Raw genomic sequence first — 16329 nt, 5'->3', positions numbered from 1 at the left:
TCTGTTTTGCTGTCTTGAACACATCTTTTTTCAATTTTATTTCACATTCTTGTGCTGATTTTGAAACACATCATTACTATAATTAATATTTACTTAAACATGCAGCAGAAAATATACAATGTGATTAAGTTAGCATTACTTTGAGAGTAAGTCCTTAATCTTTTAGTATTTATCACTACCTCGATGAGCACACTATCCGTGCTCTACAGGCAGATGTACAAGTGAAAAAGTACAGTGATCATTGTGACCATAGCATCAGCCTAAAGTCACTTTTAAACAGATATGGCCAATTTACTGTTCTGAACTGGTAGGTTGTGTCAATTAATGTATTCTGTGCTGGTATTTTTGCCAGTGGAGTAACAAATTTTCTTTTGACTTTACCATTAGAATTAAGACTGGCTAAACTTTCTAGCATAGACCTGCGGTTTGATGCAATGGTCAACTTTTAAATAACTTCATAACATTACTAAAATTCTGTCCTTCAGATAATTTACTTTGTCAATTGTGACGAAGGAACTATGCTGGAGCAGGTATGGCCTGAAAGGTGCTGCAGCTTTTGGAGGCCCTGTGTAAAGCACAAGAAAATAGCAAGACGAGAGGAGTGACAAAGAGAAATAACTGCAACCCTGTCCTGTCCCACCCACACCTCACTGATGAGATTGAGTGCAATGCAGAAAACCAGGTTTGCTTGGTAACAATATATTTCAAATATACTGACTACTAAATTCTGCTTCCTCTCCTGTCTTTGAATTCACCTCTTCACAGTGTTCTTCCAGAAATCAATGCTGTAATTTAAATTTCAACCAGCAAAACTAGATTTGCTGACAGAGTACCTGCCATTTATAATTGTTTGTTCATAATTTTTGAGTCTGCTTTTGAATACTTTCTTCTGAGAAATGGCCACAAAGTAATATGGCCACAACATAGAGTTACTAGGAACTATTGTAAAACTTTCCACCTCAGATTACTTTTTTACATCTGGAGAGTTGACGAAGAATGGATGCAATATATAATAAAGCAAAGGTATATGTGGATTATTATTGTGCACTCCTCTTCAGCACTAAAAAATTGGTTTGGTACACAAGAACAGCATAGATATTTATCTTCAAACTAGCATAGTACACATCTCTCTACAGAGCATGAAGGATGAAACTCTTTGTTTTCAACATTAGCCATTGGGGGAAAAAAAAAAGTTGAAACCAGGCATCTAGACTGCCTCTCTAACAGGAAGCATGGCGTCACTCTGGAGGATAATTCACTATATCTTAAGAATATGTCTACTATCATTTGGAATAACACCTCTCTGCAGAGGCTTTGGGTTTCACAATTATAAGCATGATACTGTAGAGCTGAGATAATTAATTTTGAGATGACACCTGATTTTCAGCCACTATAAATTAAGGTTAGGAGATTTATAAAGAACATGGAACTCTGTGTGGTATAGTTTACCAACAGTTTTCCATATTCAATAGTGATAGCTGGGACATGCATGGGCAAAATACATCAATAATTTTGCCTTCCAAGAATGCTCCCATCTCAGAGTAGCTGGCTGGCCAGCTGATACTTCACTGCACTGGTAGTAGAACTGAGAAGTGGGTACTGCAAAGCTCTGTCTATGGAAGTCACTAAACCTAAGACTAATAAAAGTCTCAAGAACGTGCTGAAGTGGCATTACTTCAAGTGTACTGTATCCTAATAATGGCCCCCTGGCTATGGGCAAAAGATCACGGCCAAGGTCAGTGCACAGAGCTGAACAGGACTTTGGCTTCACCTGGTGCTGTGTTCTCATGCAAGCACCACTAACTAGATGCAGTCCCACACTCAGATATGTTGGCAATAGAAGCTAAACTCATCCAATTCCACACATATATCAATTTTCTATGGTTTTCTCTTCAGTGGGCTTTGTTTTTCAAAACTTCCAGTGAAGGCTTTTACACATGGCAGGTTGCATTACTGTCAAATAAAGAGTCACTATATGGAAAACTCTCAAAAATTAGCTATCTTAATCTATGCATTATAGGAAGGAAAGAGTAGAGAAAAAATATTTTCAGACCACTTAAAATACGTGCAGGTCACATCTTCCAGAGGTTAATGACTGTTATCATTAAAACCAGTATTCAGTACAATGTGTACACCACAGTATAAACTTCTAGAATACAAAACACATTGAAATGCATCATCTAAATACAAGAATGATGACTAAGTTATCAAAGTCTCCAAAACCTCTATGAATAATTTTTGCTAGGCATCATTACATAGGTACAAGTGTGATCTACCATCTACGTCTAGTATTACAATATATCAATAATTAAAAATGAAAGTTTTACACTTCAGAATCTAAAGGCTTAGTTTCATGCCTCAAAATTAAAATTTTCCATTTAAAAGATAGTTGAAGGCCACATAAATTTGAGGAGTATGATTTATGTTATTGAAATAGCGGGTCAGACTAGAGGGCTGCTTATTTCGTAAGGAGTTACCAAGCATGAAAAATTAGTAATTTCATAAGCATTAGTATAATATACCCAGCTACATGTATTAATGAATACAAATCATGAAGAGAAACAACACACTGTGTTTACCATCCATGAAATATTCAATCTTTACTAAATAACAGTATATCCCATGGAGTTCTGAATGTAACAGATTGATCATTTCATGACAGTTGCTCACCTCTTCCAAATTTTAATATATCCAAACACATTCTGCCAGCCATAGGGGGAATGAAATGGAAGCATGTATACATGTATACCTTATCAGTTTCTCTGTAAGGGGTTATTGTTTTCTTCACACACTCTTTGGTGATTACTATAGAAAAATTATTGTCAGTATTTTGCAAAATTATGCAACTAACAAATATATACTTTGAATATATGGTAACTGCACACTGTACAAAAACACTATTTGTATCTTTTAAAATTCCCTGGATCACAGTATCTGGAAATCACAATTTGAAATACCAGCATGTCTTGTACTGCCATAAAACAGCCCATTGTGCTTCATACCTATTGTACATCACTTTTCACTTACTATGGCAATCTTTTAAAAATATTAACTATCATATTAATATTCATATTAAATATCACATTAGACATTAATATTATAAATTCACAAGGAAATACAAAAGTATCAAAATTTACAATTTAAAGCACAAATTGACTCTTCAATATTGAGTTTTAAGTCATCACTGTTAAATGCTACTTGATTCCACTTGAATTTTAAAAATTCACATCTAAATATAAATTTGTAAATTTTGACCATTATAATTTCATCTGCAGTCACATAGTTGATTTTTCTCTTTTCAGGATTTTTCCTTGCTTCTCTCATAGGCAATGATAGTTTTACTTACACCACACCCATCTACCTTAACAAAAGGATGTTCAAGTTTACTGTATTAACCTCTAATAATTCTGCTAAGGCAAACCCAGGTAATTTTTGCTGGCAATTATAACAATATATTTTATTATTAATAATCTATAATTATAAACCCAAGGTTCACAAAAAGATATGAGAGATAGAAATGCAAAAGACTATTTAGGAGATTTCAAAAAGGAGTTACTTGATCCATCAAATCACACAATCACAGAATGGCTGGGGGTGCAAGGGACTTCCTAGAGGGCACCTGATCCATTCATCCTGCCCAGGCAGGGACAGGTAAAGACAGTTACCCAGGACCATGTCCAGATGGGATTTAAATATCTCCAAGAACACACAGCTAGGATTCACAGACTAACAGATATTTTTCAAAGGATAATCTGACTGCAGGGAGTTGCTCTGTAACACCACCAGCAATTTACTTACAGTTTATTGGAAATTGTGGGCAAATCATGGATGATTTCTTCATATGGCTCTTCTTGAGACAGAGTAGAAGCAGCTAAAGGGTCTTTCATTTTTTGCTCCCAAACAATTTCAGCCTTCAGAAGCATTTCCTCAATAAAATCAGAAGCTGCAACATCTAAGACATTGGAACGCCAAGATATCAGACAAGAAAATGGTGCAGAAAAGCTCCTTTGAATTAAAATCTCTAGATCAGATTAAGACTAAACATGTGGCTAGACAACATGAAAGGAATTGCTCAGATATCAATCATAAAATAATACTTGAAATTACTGGGAAAACAAAGGCAAAGTAAATTCAGTACAGAATTAAGCTGTCGTATGCAATACCTCAAAACTGTTCTTGCTGTGTAGCAAATCGAAGTATTCGATAATTTACAGGACTTCAGGAAAAACAATACAACCCTTTTCAACACTTTATTGCTGTGAAAACACACACTTAAATCCTTTTAAAATGTTTTACATTTCTACAAACTAGATTTATATGTTTTATACATACAGAAGTGCTGAAAACAGTTCTGTTTGCAGACCAGAAAGACAGTTAACTGTGTTAAATACCTACTAAATATGGTTAGCTAACTGCATTGTTAGATTCTCTGAGTTTAGTTCACAGCCTCTTTTACAAATAAAAGCCCTATCTAACCACAAACAACACTTCTATTATTAAGTGTCATGAAGTTCCCTGTATTTGTAGGCAGTACAGCACTTGAAGCATAACATATTTTGCTTTATTACGCAAGGGAAGTTTCACCCATAATCTGACAGAAAGTTTCTATTATCTACATTACTGAGTTCCATCTTCATTTTATCCTAGGCACAGAATGTTGAACAACCATATGTTCCTTCTTTTCAACACTGCTAGCTAACACTACTGACATTAGCTCTGCTTTGATCTCTGTGTTAGACCAGTTGATCTGAAGTCCCTTCCAACCTAACAGAGTCTACAATTCTATTGCCTTTAGAGCCAGTTCTTCAGCTCCCTGTTGCTGTCTGGTTTAAGAATGTGCCTTATGCAGTAAACAAGGGCAGCCACACTTTAAAACTAGGTTTTGAATTTGTTTTCAGACAATAGCTATAGAAATTCCAACTCAAGAGGCCATGTACTATAACCAGTTGAGGCAGAAAGGATCTCAGTGAGAAGTCACCAAAAATGTGCAAATGCAGCTACCACCAAGGCACAGAAGAACTCTCAAGTAAGAAACATAGCTGAAAATAAACAGGGGATGAAACAAGTGGAAGGACATGCTGTCATTTGATATGATATCCTGCATTACCATGACCAGCAGTTTTCAGCAATGTGTGCAACAATGTACGCACGTGTATGAGTATATAATTCTACACATTAAATGAACTACAGCTAAGACAGCAGGAAGGAAAGAAAACAGTGTCACAATAGCTAATACATACACTATGTACATGGATTTTCACCTACCTGAAGGCTTTTCATTATTGCAGTTAAGAAGATTGGGGTCTGCCTGGTGCATCAAAAGCAGCTTCACAAGATTGGTCTAAAATGGGCAAAACCAGAGGTGTTTGAAATGGGAGAAGTAGGACAGGTGCCTGTCACTCAGTTTATTCCTTCCTTCCCCCACTATCTGAAATCATATGATAAACCACAGCCAGTACCTCCCAACCCTCACCTTCTTCACTACTAAAAATATTTCTATAAATCACAAGAGCCAGAGTAAAATTCAATTCTCCTACGATTTCAGGATACCCTTGGCAAAACTCCACCTCCAAATCACCTTCCATACACACATGTGTAAACAAATTTACAAAGGAAAAAATCTACCACCCATCACCACCTTTTAAGACTTAGATCACAAATATTTCTTTGTGCCTAACTAATCCAACAACTGTGTGCCAGCACTGATAAAGGGGTCTGACTCACAGCCACCACCATAGAAGTAAATCTGTTCTCAGTCAGAAGTAGAAATTTACCCATTTATCTTATATTTACCAAAATCATCTAATCTATTAGTAAAGGTAAAAATTATAGCATAGTAGGGGAGGGTAGAGTATCATGTAAGGAAAAAGTCTAAAACATATTTTTCAATTCCTGCAAGGAACTGTTTTTAGTGAGCTCTTCTATGGCTGCCTCTAAGTCTCTAGAGATACTTTCCCATCAAGGCTGTAGTAATGTCTATCCTGATAAACTGGTCAGGAATGAGTGAAAGGCTGCATAAGGAACAAAAAATTCTTTTAGAATATGAATGTAGAGCCCAACTAAATGACAGAGCAATATGCATTTTTGCATATATGTTAGAGCAAAATGTATAATACAAGTGTAACCTAACAGGAGAGACGAGGATGAGCACAGGGGGTAAAAATGCTGTGAAGGAAAGAAAGGATTCTTCAGAGAAGAAGAACATATCTGGAGATAAATGAGACCTGACCTGGAAGTCAGCTAAAGGAAAGGACAGTCATTTGGCACAAATGCAAGCAATAAATAAATAAATAAATAGGAAAGAAATCATTGCAATAAAAAAAAAAAATATAACAATTTGGATTCAGTGTACAGGAGGAAAATTACTAGAAAATACCATGATAATGAGGAATTCATTAAATGCAAAGAAAACCCTAAGCTTCAAATCATAAAAAAACAGGAAAATATTGTTGCAAATTTCTATAAAATAAAAAGGTCTTGCTCTCCTCAGATTTCTAATGCTGGCTTTCTTTTCTTGCAGTAACAGCAGAAAATTCAGCAAATTCCAAGAAGTGGGGAAGCCATAACAGGTTTATTTCCAAACCCAATTAGCCCTGCTTTCCACTGAGAAATGGCAACTCATGTAAAAATATACACATGTATATGTCTTTCTTTATTAGGAAAAAAAGGAACATGCTTAGTTATGGAGCTATTGAATAATCTCTGAAAAGTGGTAGCAACTGTATTAGAGGAAGGAGGCTTTGAATGCATTTTCACTTTAGTAACAATACATAGCTTTTTGAGTTATCAAAGATTTGGATTTATATCACAAGAAATACTATGTTCCAATATCAGTGCTTCCTGCTGCCAATGAAATATCTCCTGCTGAGATTCCTTGATGCATGTCACCAAGAATAAGGTATTTGGGTCACCGACAATTTCAATAACCTGCTTTTGGATACACAACTCTCTTGTGTTGGAATTTAAGTCATTCACTAATGTTTTAGAAGGAAAAATGTTTTAATTTGTATTTTAAAATACAATTTAGATTGTAATGTAAAAATACATATCTTCAGAACTGTGTCTAACAGAAGAAATATTTGTAGAATAATTACAGCAAATTACCACTAAGCAGAAGTATTTCAAATGCAGAGTTACAAATAAAATACATATGACTAGGTCAAGAAATAACATAATACCTAATGAATTATTGTAGAACCTATGAATGAAAATAGCCTTAACTATTTATTCAGTACCTTTAGAAAGAACACCAGGAAACATGTCCGACCTTAATTTTCTCCTTTCAGATCTTATCTCTGAATATCCTCTTCCCAAAATACAAAATTAGCTACCTTTTCTGTATTCATAAATCATGGCTGTCTGTCTTTTCCTGGTATTCTGCTCAAATTGCAATATTTCTATCTTTCTGTGACATCTCTTACTGGATATCTTATCTTGTGACTGTTGAGAGTGCTACTGCAAAGAATATTTTCCTGTCTCATGCTTTAATCTGAAAGTCCCAAATTTTTGGTTCCCTGGCTTCTTCTTTTCTTGCCAAGCCAGAAGATCCTTGCCCTCGCTTTCAAAGGATTTCAGAGATTTTCCACGATTTATGTATTCCCATTCATGCACCATTCTGGCTCCAGTTCCCACTGCACACTGGGCTGTGACTTTGGCTGTCACTAATACATTTTAAGATATCTATTCCTGTACTTCTTTTAGGCTGCACCTTATACTAATGAGGAAGCCTTGAAAATATTGGTGAAGCTGAATTGTGAACATCCATTCACAACCTGCTCTGACATGATGCTTGCCAAAGAGAAACAGGTGATGGGCTATTCCACCACTCAGATGGACTCAAAAGTGGCCTGATGGCTGGGCCAGAGGCTGCTGATGAGTGGCCAGCAGACTGGGTGGAGGCCAGTAACCAGCACTGCACCCCAGGGAACAGTCATGGGGCCTGTTTCACATCCCCATTAAAGATCTGGTTGATGGGGCAAAGTTGTCTGTTGGCATTAAATGTGAGGAGTGACTGATATGTGAGAGAGTTGTGCTCGATCCTGAGGGACCTCAGCAGGCTGGAGAAATGGGCAGACAAGAACCTCATGAAACTCATCATGGCCAAGTATAAAAGAACAACCCCAGGCACCAGTACATGCTGAGGGCTACCCAGCTGGAAAGGAGCTTTGCAGAAAAGGACCTGGGGGTTCTGGTAAATACCTTGCTGCAGGTGAGTGAGCAATGTGCTTTGGCTGGGCAGAAAGCAAATGGTTCCTTGAAGAGCAATTGGGAAGAGTGCTGCCCATACTTGACCTATGGTGAACCTTCCTCACTACTCAGCACAGATGAGGCCACACCTGCAGTGCTGTGCCCATTTCTGAACTTCTCAATACAAAAGAGACATGGAAGAGTCTAGCAAAAGGGTACTAAGATAATTAAGAGGCTGGAGCACCTCACATATGAGGAAAAGCTGGGAGAGCTGGAATTATCCAGCCTGGAGAAACAAAGGTTTAAGGGAATCTCATCCGTGTGGGTAAATAGCTGAAGGGAGGGTATAAAGATGACAGAGACAAGCTCTTTTCAGTGGTGCCTAGTGACAGGCCAGTAGGGTACTGTGGCTTCTCCCTTGCACAGATGGATTGAAGGAGTTGGGCCTGTTCAGTCTGAAGATGATGACTGGGAGGGGACCACATCAATCTCAGTTAGTATCTGAAGGGAGGGTGTCAGGAGGATGGAGCCAGGCTCTGCTCTATGGTTCTGAGCAACAGGACAAGAGGCAATGGGAAGAAAATGATTCAAAAGAAGTTTCACCTGAACATGAGGAATAACTTCTTTAAATGCAGATGATCATGCACTGGAAGCAATCACCCACAGGAGCTGTGGAGTCTCCCTCATTGAAGATATTAATTAAAGAACTGTCTGGATATAACCCTGTGCCCTGTGCTCTGGGATGATCCAGCTTGAGCAGTGGGGTTGGATGATATGACCCATTGTGGTCCCTTCCAATCTTATCCCTTCTGTGATTCTGTGACATAAGGCAGCATAAATAAATTTACTGCAATACATACATTATAAAGCCTCCAAATACAATTGCCCGGTACTGAAAGAGAGGCTAAGTTTTACCACGCCTTAAATGCTATCTGAAAAAAACCCCAACAGCTGAGTTTCATAAAATAAAGGCTCAGGAGCACCATTGTTGGCAAGACTGCAAGGCCTCTTGCCGCAGAGAAGTAACTGAAGTGACAGAGTAGGAAATATGAGGCGTGAAGGAATAACAGAGATTCCTCAAGAATCTCTCCCCATGCACCTGAGGCTGCCAAGGCATCTCCAAACTGCTCTCAAACCATGCTATTTTTCACTGGTAATTAATTAGCTGTAGAGCAGAAGCAGTATTCATGAAAAGTGCCTTCCTTCCTCTCTTGTCTGCTCAGATATTTTCCTCTGAAGCCATGAACAGGACATTAGATGTCTATGAGCACCTGCAAAGGATAAACTGCTGGCTCTGCCTGAGCTTTCAGCTCTTATTATCCAAGTCCCAGTCCCAGAGCCACTAACTCAGATCATTTATTCTCTTTTCTTTATCATCAGAGGGATACCTGCTTAAGTCCTAAATTCAGAAAGCTGGAGGTTTTATGCAAATGTCCTCATGTGCTGTTTTGCACAGCAATGAATATGCATTATCCAATTTGCATGAACCCCCAACAGTAAATTCCTTCAGTCTCTCATTTTTTTCCCTACCACCACTACAATTTCTCTCCACTTCTCCACTCCTCTCTGTCAGTTTCAACATTGGACATATTCTGTAATCTCTAAGGGACCTGCTTTACCATCAAACTTTTGGTTCCTGACCTCCTTCTCCATTTTTTATTCCCCAGGCACTTCTTCATATCCACTCCTCAATTCTCTCAGGCTAAGCCCTCACCACCTTCTTCTGGCAATTTTGTTCTACCTGCTGACACTTCTCAGTTTACCACTAGATATGATCCCCATCATTTTTGCTGGATATGGTCCCCATCATGTGTTCATCCACAGTGAGGCAAAGATGTACAATAAGAAACTAGTGGAACAACAATCTTAAATCAATCAGTATTATTTTTGACCATCAACCTCACGCTATTGTGTGAAATACAGTAAAATCACCAAATATAGCTAAGGTGTATGTTCACAAATCACAGCAAAACCTCCAGACAGAACACAAGAAATATCACTGGTTACACCACTGTAATCTGAAGTCTTCACCACTGAGTAAGATTACCTATCTCTGCACTCTTAAGAACCAGTTTTCTATTGCTCATATGAGTAAATTTTAACTTACTGGGTTGAAAAGTGCATGTTTACCTGTGTGATTTTTGTTAGGCAGTTTCCTAGGACTTCTGCCTGTGAATGCTTAAGATTTTATTTTTTTTTATAAATTAGACAGAAAAATAAAGCAACTAAAAATGAAGCACTTCTGGACTTCTGGTAGTCAGGTGTGGAAAAATATTTTACTTATCCTTGAGCTCCTGTGTTTGTATGATTTGAATATTTTTATTAGGTAGGAGATGAATTCCATAGGCTGAGAATATTTTGTTGTTGTTGTCTGCTTGGAAAATCATCAAATCTTATCCAGGTTTCATGACTTTGAAAAAATCAGCTACCCAATGCTCGTAAGACAGTTTGTTTTTTTATTATAATGGATAAATCAGGGAGCCCCCTTTTGCTAGTACAGTCCACTTCAGGCCTACATGTTAACAGAACCAGTAACAGCTGCTCTATTTAAATATACAGTTGGATGTTAAAAAGATTTGCAATAAAAAAAAAATAAAAAATCAGAGAAGTAGTTTCCATTTTTATTAGTACTGTTATTATTACAATTACTAAGCTTCTGTGACAGAAGTGCTGTAGTTTAATGCTAGCCATATATTCCATAGATTGAATAAATAAGATCAGATAAGTCATGGAGCAATATAATTCCTTAGAATAACACTGGAGACTATTTAAGTAATTAAATGGGGTGATAATAGGCACTTTACCAGGCATCCAGGACATAAAAAAGAAAAATGTAGGTTAGGAACCTTACTCCTGGGGAGTGAAACAGATTCCAAGATAGAGACTCCCAACATTGAGAAGTAAGGTAGCTATTAAGCCATTAGAGTTCCTGTGAACTGAGCTTCCAAGATCATGTATTTGATCTCCATTACATAATAGTATGCCTTAAATAACTGTGTCCCTTACAGACAAAATTTCATAGGTAAAGCCCTGAAAAAGAGCAATAGTGTTCAGAGGCTAAATAGCATTTCCTCTGCAATTGCAAATCTGATTCACAGTACTGCTCTATATACAGGAAATTATGCCTGAAACTCACTACAGGTCTCCATTCTTACTACAAGATAGATTAGGAAGATTTTTTTAATTTTCTATTTGAGTGCAGAGAAAAGGGGACCATAACCAACTGTGGTCAGCAAAGTGGAACAGATCAGGAAAAGTAGGTTGTGGGAATAAGAGTAGCAGCAGGGTAGAAAGCATTGACAGGGAGTGTGGGGAATGGAAGAAGGCATAGATAAAAAGCTGGAATCTGGAACTAACAGCATGAAATAAATGAAGTGAAAGGGAAGAAGAGAAATGTGGCAAGGAGCCAGGATGTAGGTAGAGACAGACTAATCAGAAAAATGAATGAAGAAAGTGACATGTGAGGAAAAAAACCCTGAGATTGAACAAGGGAGATTAGGACTGTAAGCAAGTGGGACAGAAGGGCAGGAAGGTTGGCATGAAGTCAAAGGAGAAAAAAAATGAAAGCTTGGGTGAGAACTGGGGAATGGAGGAGGGGCAGAAGCTGACTGTGCAAGGAATCAGGATTCAGATAAAATGTGTAAGGAAAGGGCATGAAGCCAGGCAAATGAATCGGACAATAAGGCAATAGAACAAGGACAAGAATGGAACAGACTGGAGGCAATGGGACAAACCAGGCTGTGTGTGGGAGGAATGAACCGTAAATACTGCGTCTGTCAGGCACAGAGCCTGGAATGGAACACAAGCTCCCCAAGTGTCACCACTACCTTTCTGCAATCAGCAAGTTTAACCTATATGGTCTAAGAGGATGCCTCTTTAACCTCTGGAACAGTTCCAGCAAAAAAAGGGAAGCCTAATGCTGTTTTCAGCTGTTAAAGCAAGTGACAAAGGTCATGTAAATGGTTTTCTACAGCTGATGTAAAAACTGCACCAGTCTTTACTTGAAGACTGATAACCTACATTTCTATTTTTCAATCCACCAGAAAAATGAAACAGAGAAAAATGAAATAAATCAGGGAAAATATTATGCGATCTTGTGATAAAAGATGCTTGTAAGTTATGGTCCTACAAGTTTTATATTTTTATTAAAGAGATCAGAAATCTTCCACTTCTCAAAGTTTGTGCCTGAAAGGCCTTGTTAGACATCTTTTTTCATACTTGCCTCTCATATAAGAAAGTCACTATAAATGGTATTTTAAGGAAAATAAAATTTATATTGTTCAGAGAGATCCTGCAATAACCAAGCATATAGTGTAGACTATGCACACCTCAGCTTTAAAAACACACATGTAAACACTGAGAATTTTATAGTAATTTTGTAAATTGAGATTTTTCCTAGTCTGTATATGAAATTCAAACTCTTTTCTTATAGCTGCCATAGGATTCCTTATGTTCTCTGCCCACAATTAGCATTTGAATCATCTATAGAAATCTTGTGAACATATTGAGAGTGAAAAAAAAGATATCACCAGCAGAAATCCCAAAGTGAGCTCTCTGTTTGAGGAAACAATGTAATTTGATCTGAAGAGAAATGCAGCTCTTCTACCTGAGTACAATCACAAATTCCAAACATGAACAAAAAGACTAAAGAGTGAGATATGTCTGCATAAAACATGTTCTAGAGGATTTTATGACCATAAAGTCTCCAACTACTTGACAAGGAAAATATTTATTCCCTGTATGACTATAATCTATTCTTTTTGAAACACTAAGCAAGCACCCCCTTCTTTAGGCACTTCTGACTGAAAGCATATGTGGAGTGTGGTTGTAGAAGTTCAGAAAATGCATTCAAAGGAACTCCTGTGGCAATGGCCAAACTTCATGAGATTAAGTATCATTTCCCACAATGAGTTTATTATCCATCTACACTGAAGCAAATTCTAGCAACAGACGTGAGTTTTTTGTTTTGTTTTGTTTTGAGTGCCACATGCTATAAAGAAAAAAATAAAAACAATCTACAGGTCATAGTTGAGTGAAATTACTAATCTGTTTTGGTAATGATGAGCAAATTAGTTCCTATAATAAGAGGGTATATAATCTGAATTTAAGCAAGGAGTAGGGTCCCTTTTACAATCTGAAATAAATGTTGTGTTTCGATGAACTGACTAATCAGAGGGGTATGATCCAGATAAACCAAATGTGTATAACGGAGAATATACCTACAGAATGACAATTTCACACATTTGAAAATGACACAGGATGCATATAATTTGCTAAGAAACATGAGGTAGACCAGAGGACATGTATAAGTTGTTTTTATTTATGTGGAATATTCCCAATTTATATCGGAATAAATCCTTGCTGGTACAGGAGTTACTCTTGCAGAGACTCAGTCAGCAGTTGAACAAATGTCTTATCCAGTTTTTTTTTGACATCATGAAACCCTTTAAACCTCAAAGCCAGAGGCTAAATCTGTCTTACTGAGTAGGAGGGTGCAATGGAGCAAGCTTAAGTATCCCTTATAATCCACACTGCTTAACTGTCAGCTCTCCCCCTGACTCTCCTTTGGACCACTCCAACCAGCTCTCTAGAAACATGACTAATCTCCTACAGAGGAAACTAGCTTTAAACAATATGAATGTGAGCCAGGCTGTTGCCTGGCTTAATCCCTATTCCTCTTTCATTTAGTGATTTAACAGTTTAGACATAAGCACATCCCCCAAGGATAAAATTTTGGGAGAGGTAGTGTTTAAGCTACTGCAGAGTCAGCTCTGACCTGCATGTCTCTGATATCTGTTTGAAAGGTGACATTTCTGTGATAAACAGCAAAGAAACAGCCTGTGCCTGGGAATTGTGCCAAAGTACCCAAGGCAAATGTCAGAGCTGCAGCCTATTTCCACCATGGGGAGGGCGAGTGTGCGCTCTCCTGATCACAGGAGCTGGAAGATGTCCAGCAGGGACAGCACTACCAATGCCAGAATACTAGCTGTCCACAAAGTAAATTCAAATTAAGGGGCCAGCCTGAGAAACACAAGTAGCCCTTCTGCAGCTGGCACCAGAGCCAGCACGGGCAGGGCGGTGCCCAGGCGACCACAACGTGTGCCCTGCGCTGGTGTGACAGACAGCAACCACAAATGCACCAGCACGGCCCCTGCTGCGGGACAGGGACACAAAGAGCTCCAGCTGCCATCAAAAACAGGGCTAAACATGTCTATGCCCAAAAGGCCCTGGTAAATTTACATAGGCAACACTAACATATTCTGATTTCTTGAGGCTATCTTTGTTGCCTCAATAATCTTATTTTGAAGAGGTTTTTGTGTGTCACAAGCACAGATTTGGATGTGTGTTGTAAAGGTTGTTATTTTCCATCATTTTATTAGGGTAAAATGACTAAGGTAAGTAACTCTGACCTTAACACCTAAATAATATCAAATGTTTTGTTTATAATGTTAATATGCATTAAAAACACAAAATTGCTTTTACCCTTAATACTTATAGGGGGGCGGGGGAGGGAATTATAGCAGTCCTAGAAAATCAGAATGACATTGTTTAAAAATAGGTCTATTTTTTAATGTTTGCAGACTAGTAGTATTTCAATTAGCAGTCTATTACACTCATTATTAACCTAATCTGTTTCTGTAAAGCAGATTCTTGTCTTACAGAGACTGACCTTCAGGCAGTAGCCTCAGATGCTCTATTCTGTACTCAGTAGCCATATCCTGTACACAACCCTCAAACTCAACAGCAATATCCTGTACTCCTATACAAGAAAAATATCCTACTTTGGATCTACACATTCTGTCACTAACAGGACAATTAATTTATCATTCATCCATGCTCTGTTTTAATATTCAGATCAATAATGTTTTTACATGGTAAATCTATCTATTAAACTGGTTTTCTTTGCAAATATTTGTAAAGATAGAGACAGATAATATTTTTTTTCAATATCAGATAATACATACTGACATTTAAAACTCTTACTTATTCCCTCTCTGGAAACAATACAACAGCATTCTACTATGCTTTGCCTGTGATAAGATTGGTTTTGTTTTAAATATCTAACTCTACTCCTCCTCTAGGATTCCTCTGTACAGCTTTATGTTTTCAAAATATAAGGTATCAGCTCCATGCCCCCTTCATGATGACTGGGGAGACCCAGAACACCCGTGGGCATTTGCTCCATCCTTTAGCCCCACACTTTGATCTGGATTCCTCATGAAGGATTTAAAAATGTTCAGATTACACCTCTGACATATGCTAGCTGCCCATGACTTCTATAACCAAGGAGGGTCAGACCTATAAGCAATGAATCACCAGCCCTATTTTAAATGCATCTAAAAATTTAAATTTTTAGAATTTTCTGAGTTGTCTTCTAAAGGTGATTCTTCCCATTAGACAAGAAAAAACTTTGACTTTGTCCTTAAGTTTAATCAGCTAAATTTAGTTGAGAAGAACTCCATCCAAAATAAAAATGGATTTGCCATTACAAAGGAATCTCTGCAAGCCAGGTTTATTATAAGGTGTGGATGCAATGTCTTTCACATGATTAGTTCGCTCAGATTGATGTACCTTTCACCAGTAATTTTACATATAAATTACTGTGGAAGGCTGAGCAGTAAGATTCTTATAATCCACTTCATTCACAACTTGAGATTTGTAACAAGAAGCTTACAGTGCTTTTATTCTTTACAAGTTTCCTCCTGTGCAGAAACAAATTAAATTTTCTCACTATAAATTTAAACTTACAGAATTCCTTGGGGTTCATTTTTTGGTTTTTTTTTTTGTTTTTTTCTCCAGGTAATGCAAATTAGTACCATCTCCATTATTGCTATGCTCTTACAAATAGCCAAATGTGTGGGTTTTTTCCATTTTGTTTATTTACAAATATAGAACAGTCTATGTAGAGGGCTGAAGTGCTTCAACTTAGTCTGGATGTTACTCTAAAATAGAGTAACAATTTCTTCATATCCCAAATTTTTTTTTGTAAGATAATATGTAAAATATATGTATGCAAGGTATGTACCATAAAATAGCTCAAAAAGTAAATCTGTAATTTGTATAACTAATTTAATAACATTTTCTTAAGGTGAGAAGCTTCTCCACATGAAAAATGCATCTGCAGCTGTTTTATAAACAGAG

General features: G+C 37.4%; 1 protein-coding gene across 1 annotated transcript in view; it reads right to left on the bottom strand.

The window, feature by feature from the left end:
* The window catches only part of MYO16 (myosin XVI), a 278913-nt gene that overhangs the window by 169246 nt on the left and 93338 nt on the right, over positions 1-16329 (bottom strand). Inside the window, exons 8-9 of the mRNA XM_041418140.1 lie at positions 5266-5341; positions 3799-3952 (exon numbers count right to left, since the gene is read on the bottom strand). Coding sequence (XP_041274074.1) covers positions 3799-3952; positions 5266-5341 — 230 coding nt within the window. The remainder of the gene's footprint in view (positions 1-3798; positions 3953-5265; positions 5342-16329) is intronic.

Source organism: Onychostruthus taczanowskii, unplaced genomic scaffold (assembly GCF_017590055.1).
Source record: "Onychostruthus taczanowskii isolate IOZ18803 unplaced genomic scaffold, ASM1759005v1 scaffold58, whole genome shotgun sequence".
NCBI classification, from domain to species: domain Eukaryota; kingdom Metazoa; phylum Chordata; class Aves; order Passeriformes; family Passeridae; genus Onychostruthus; species Onychostruthus taczanowskii.
Note: the sequence above shows the minus strand (reverse complement) of the source record. Positions and strands in the feature narration are given on the sequence as shown.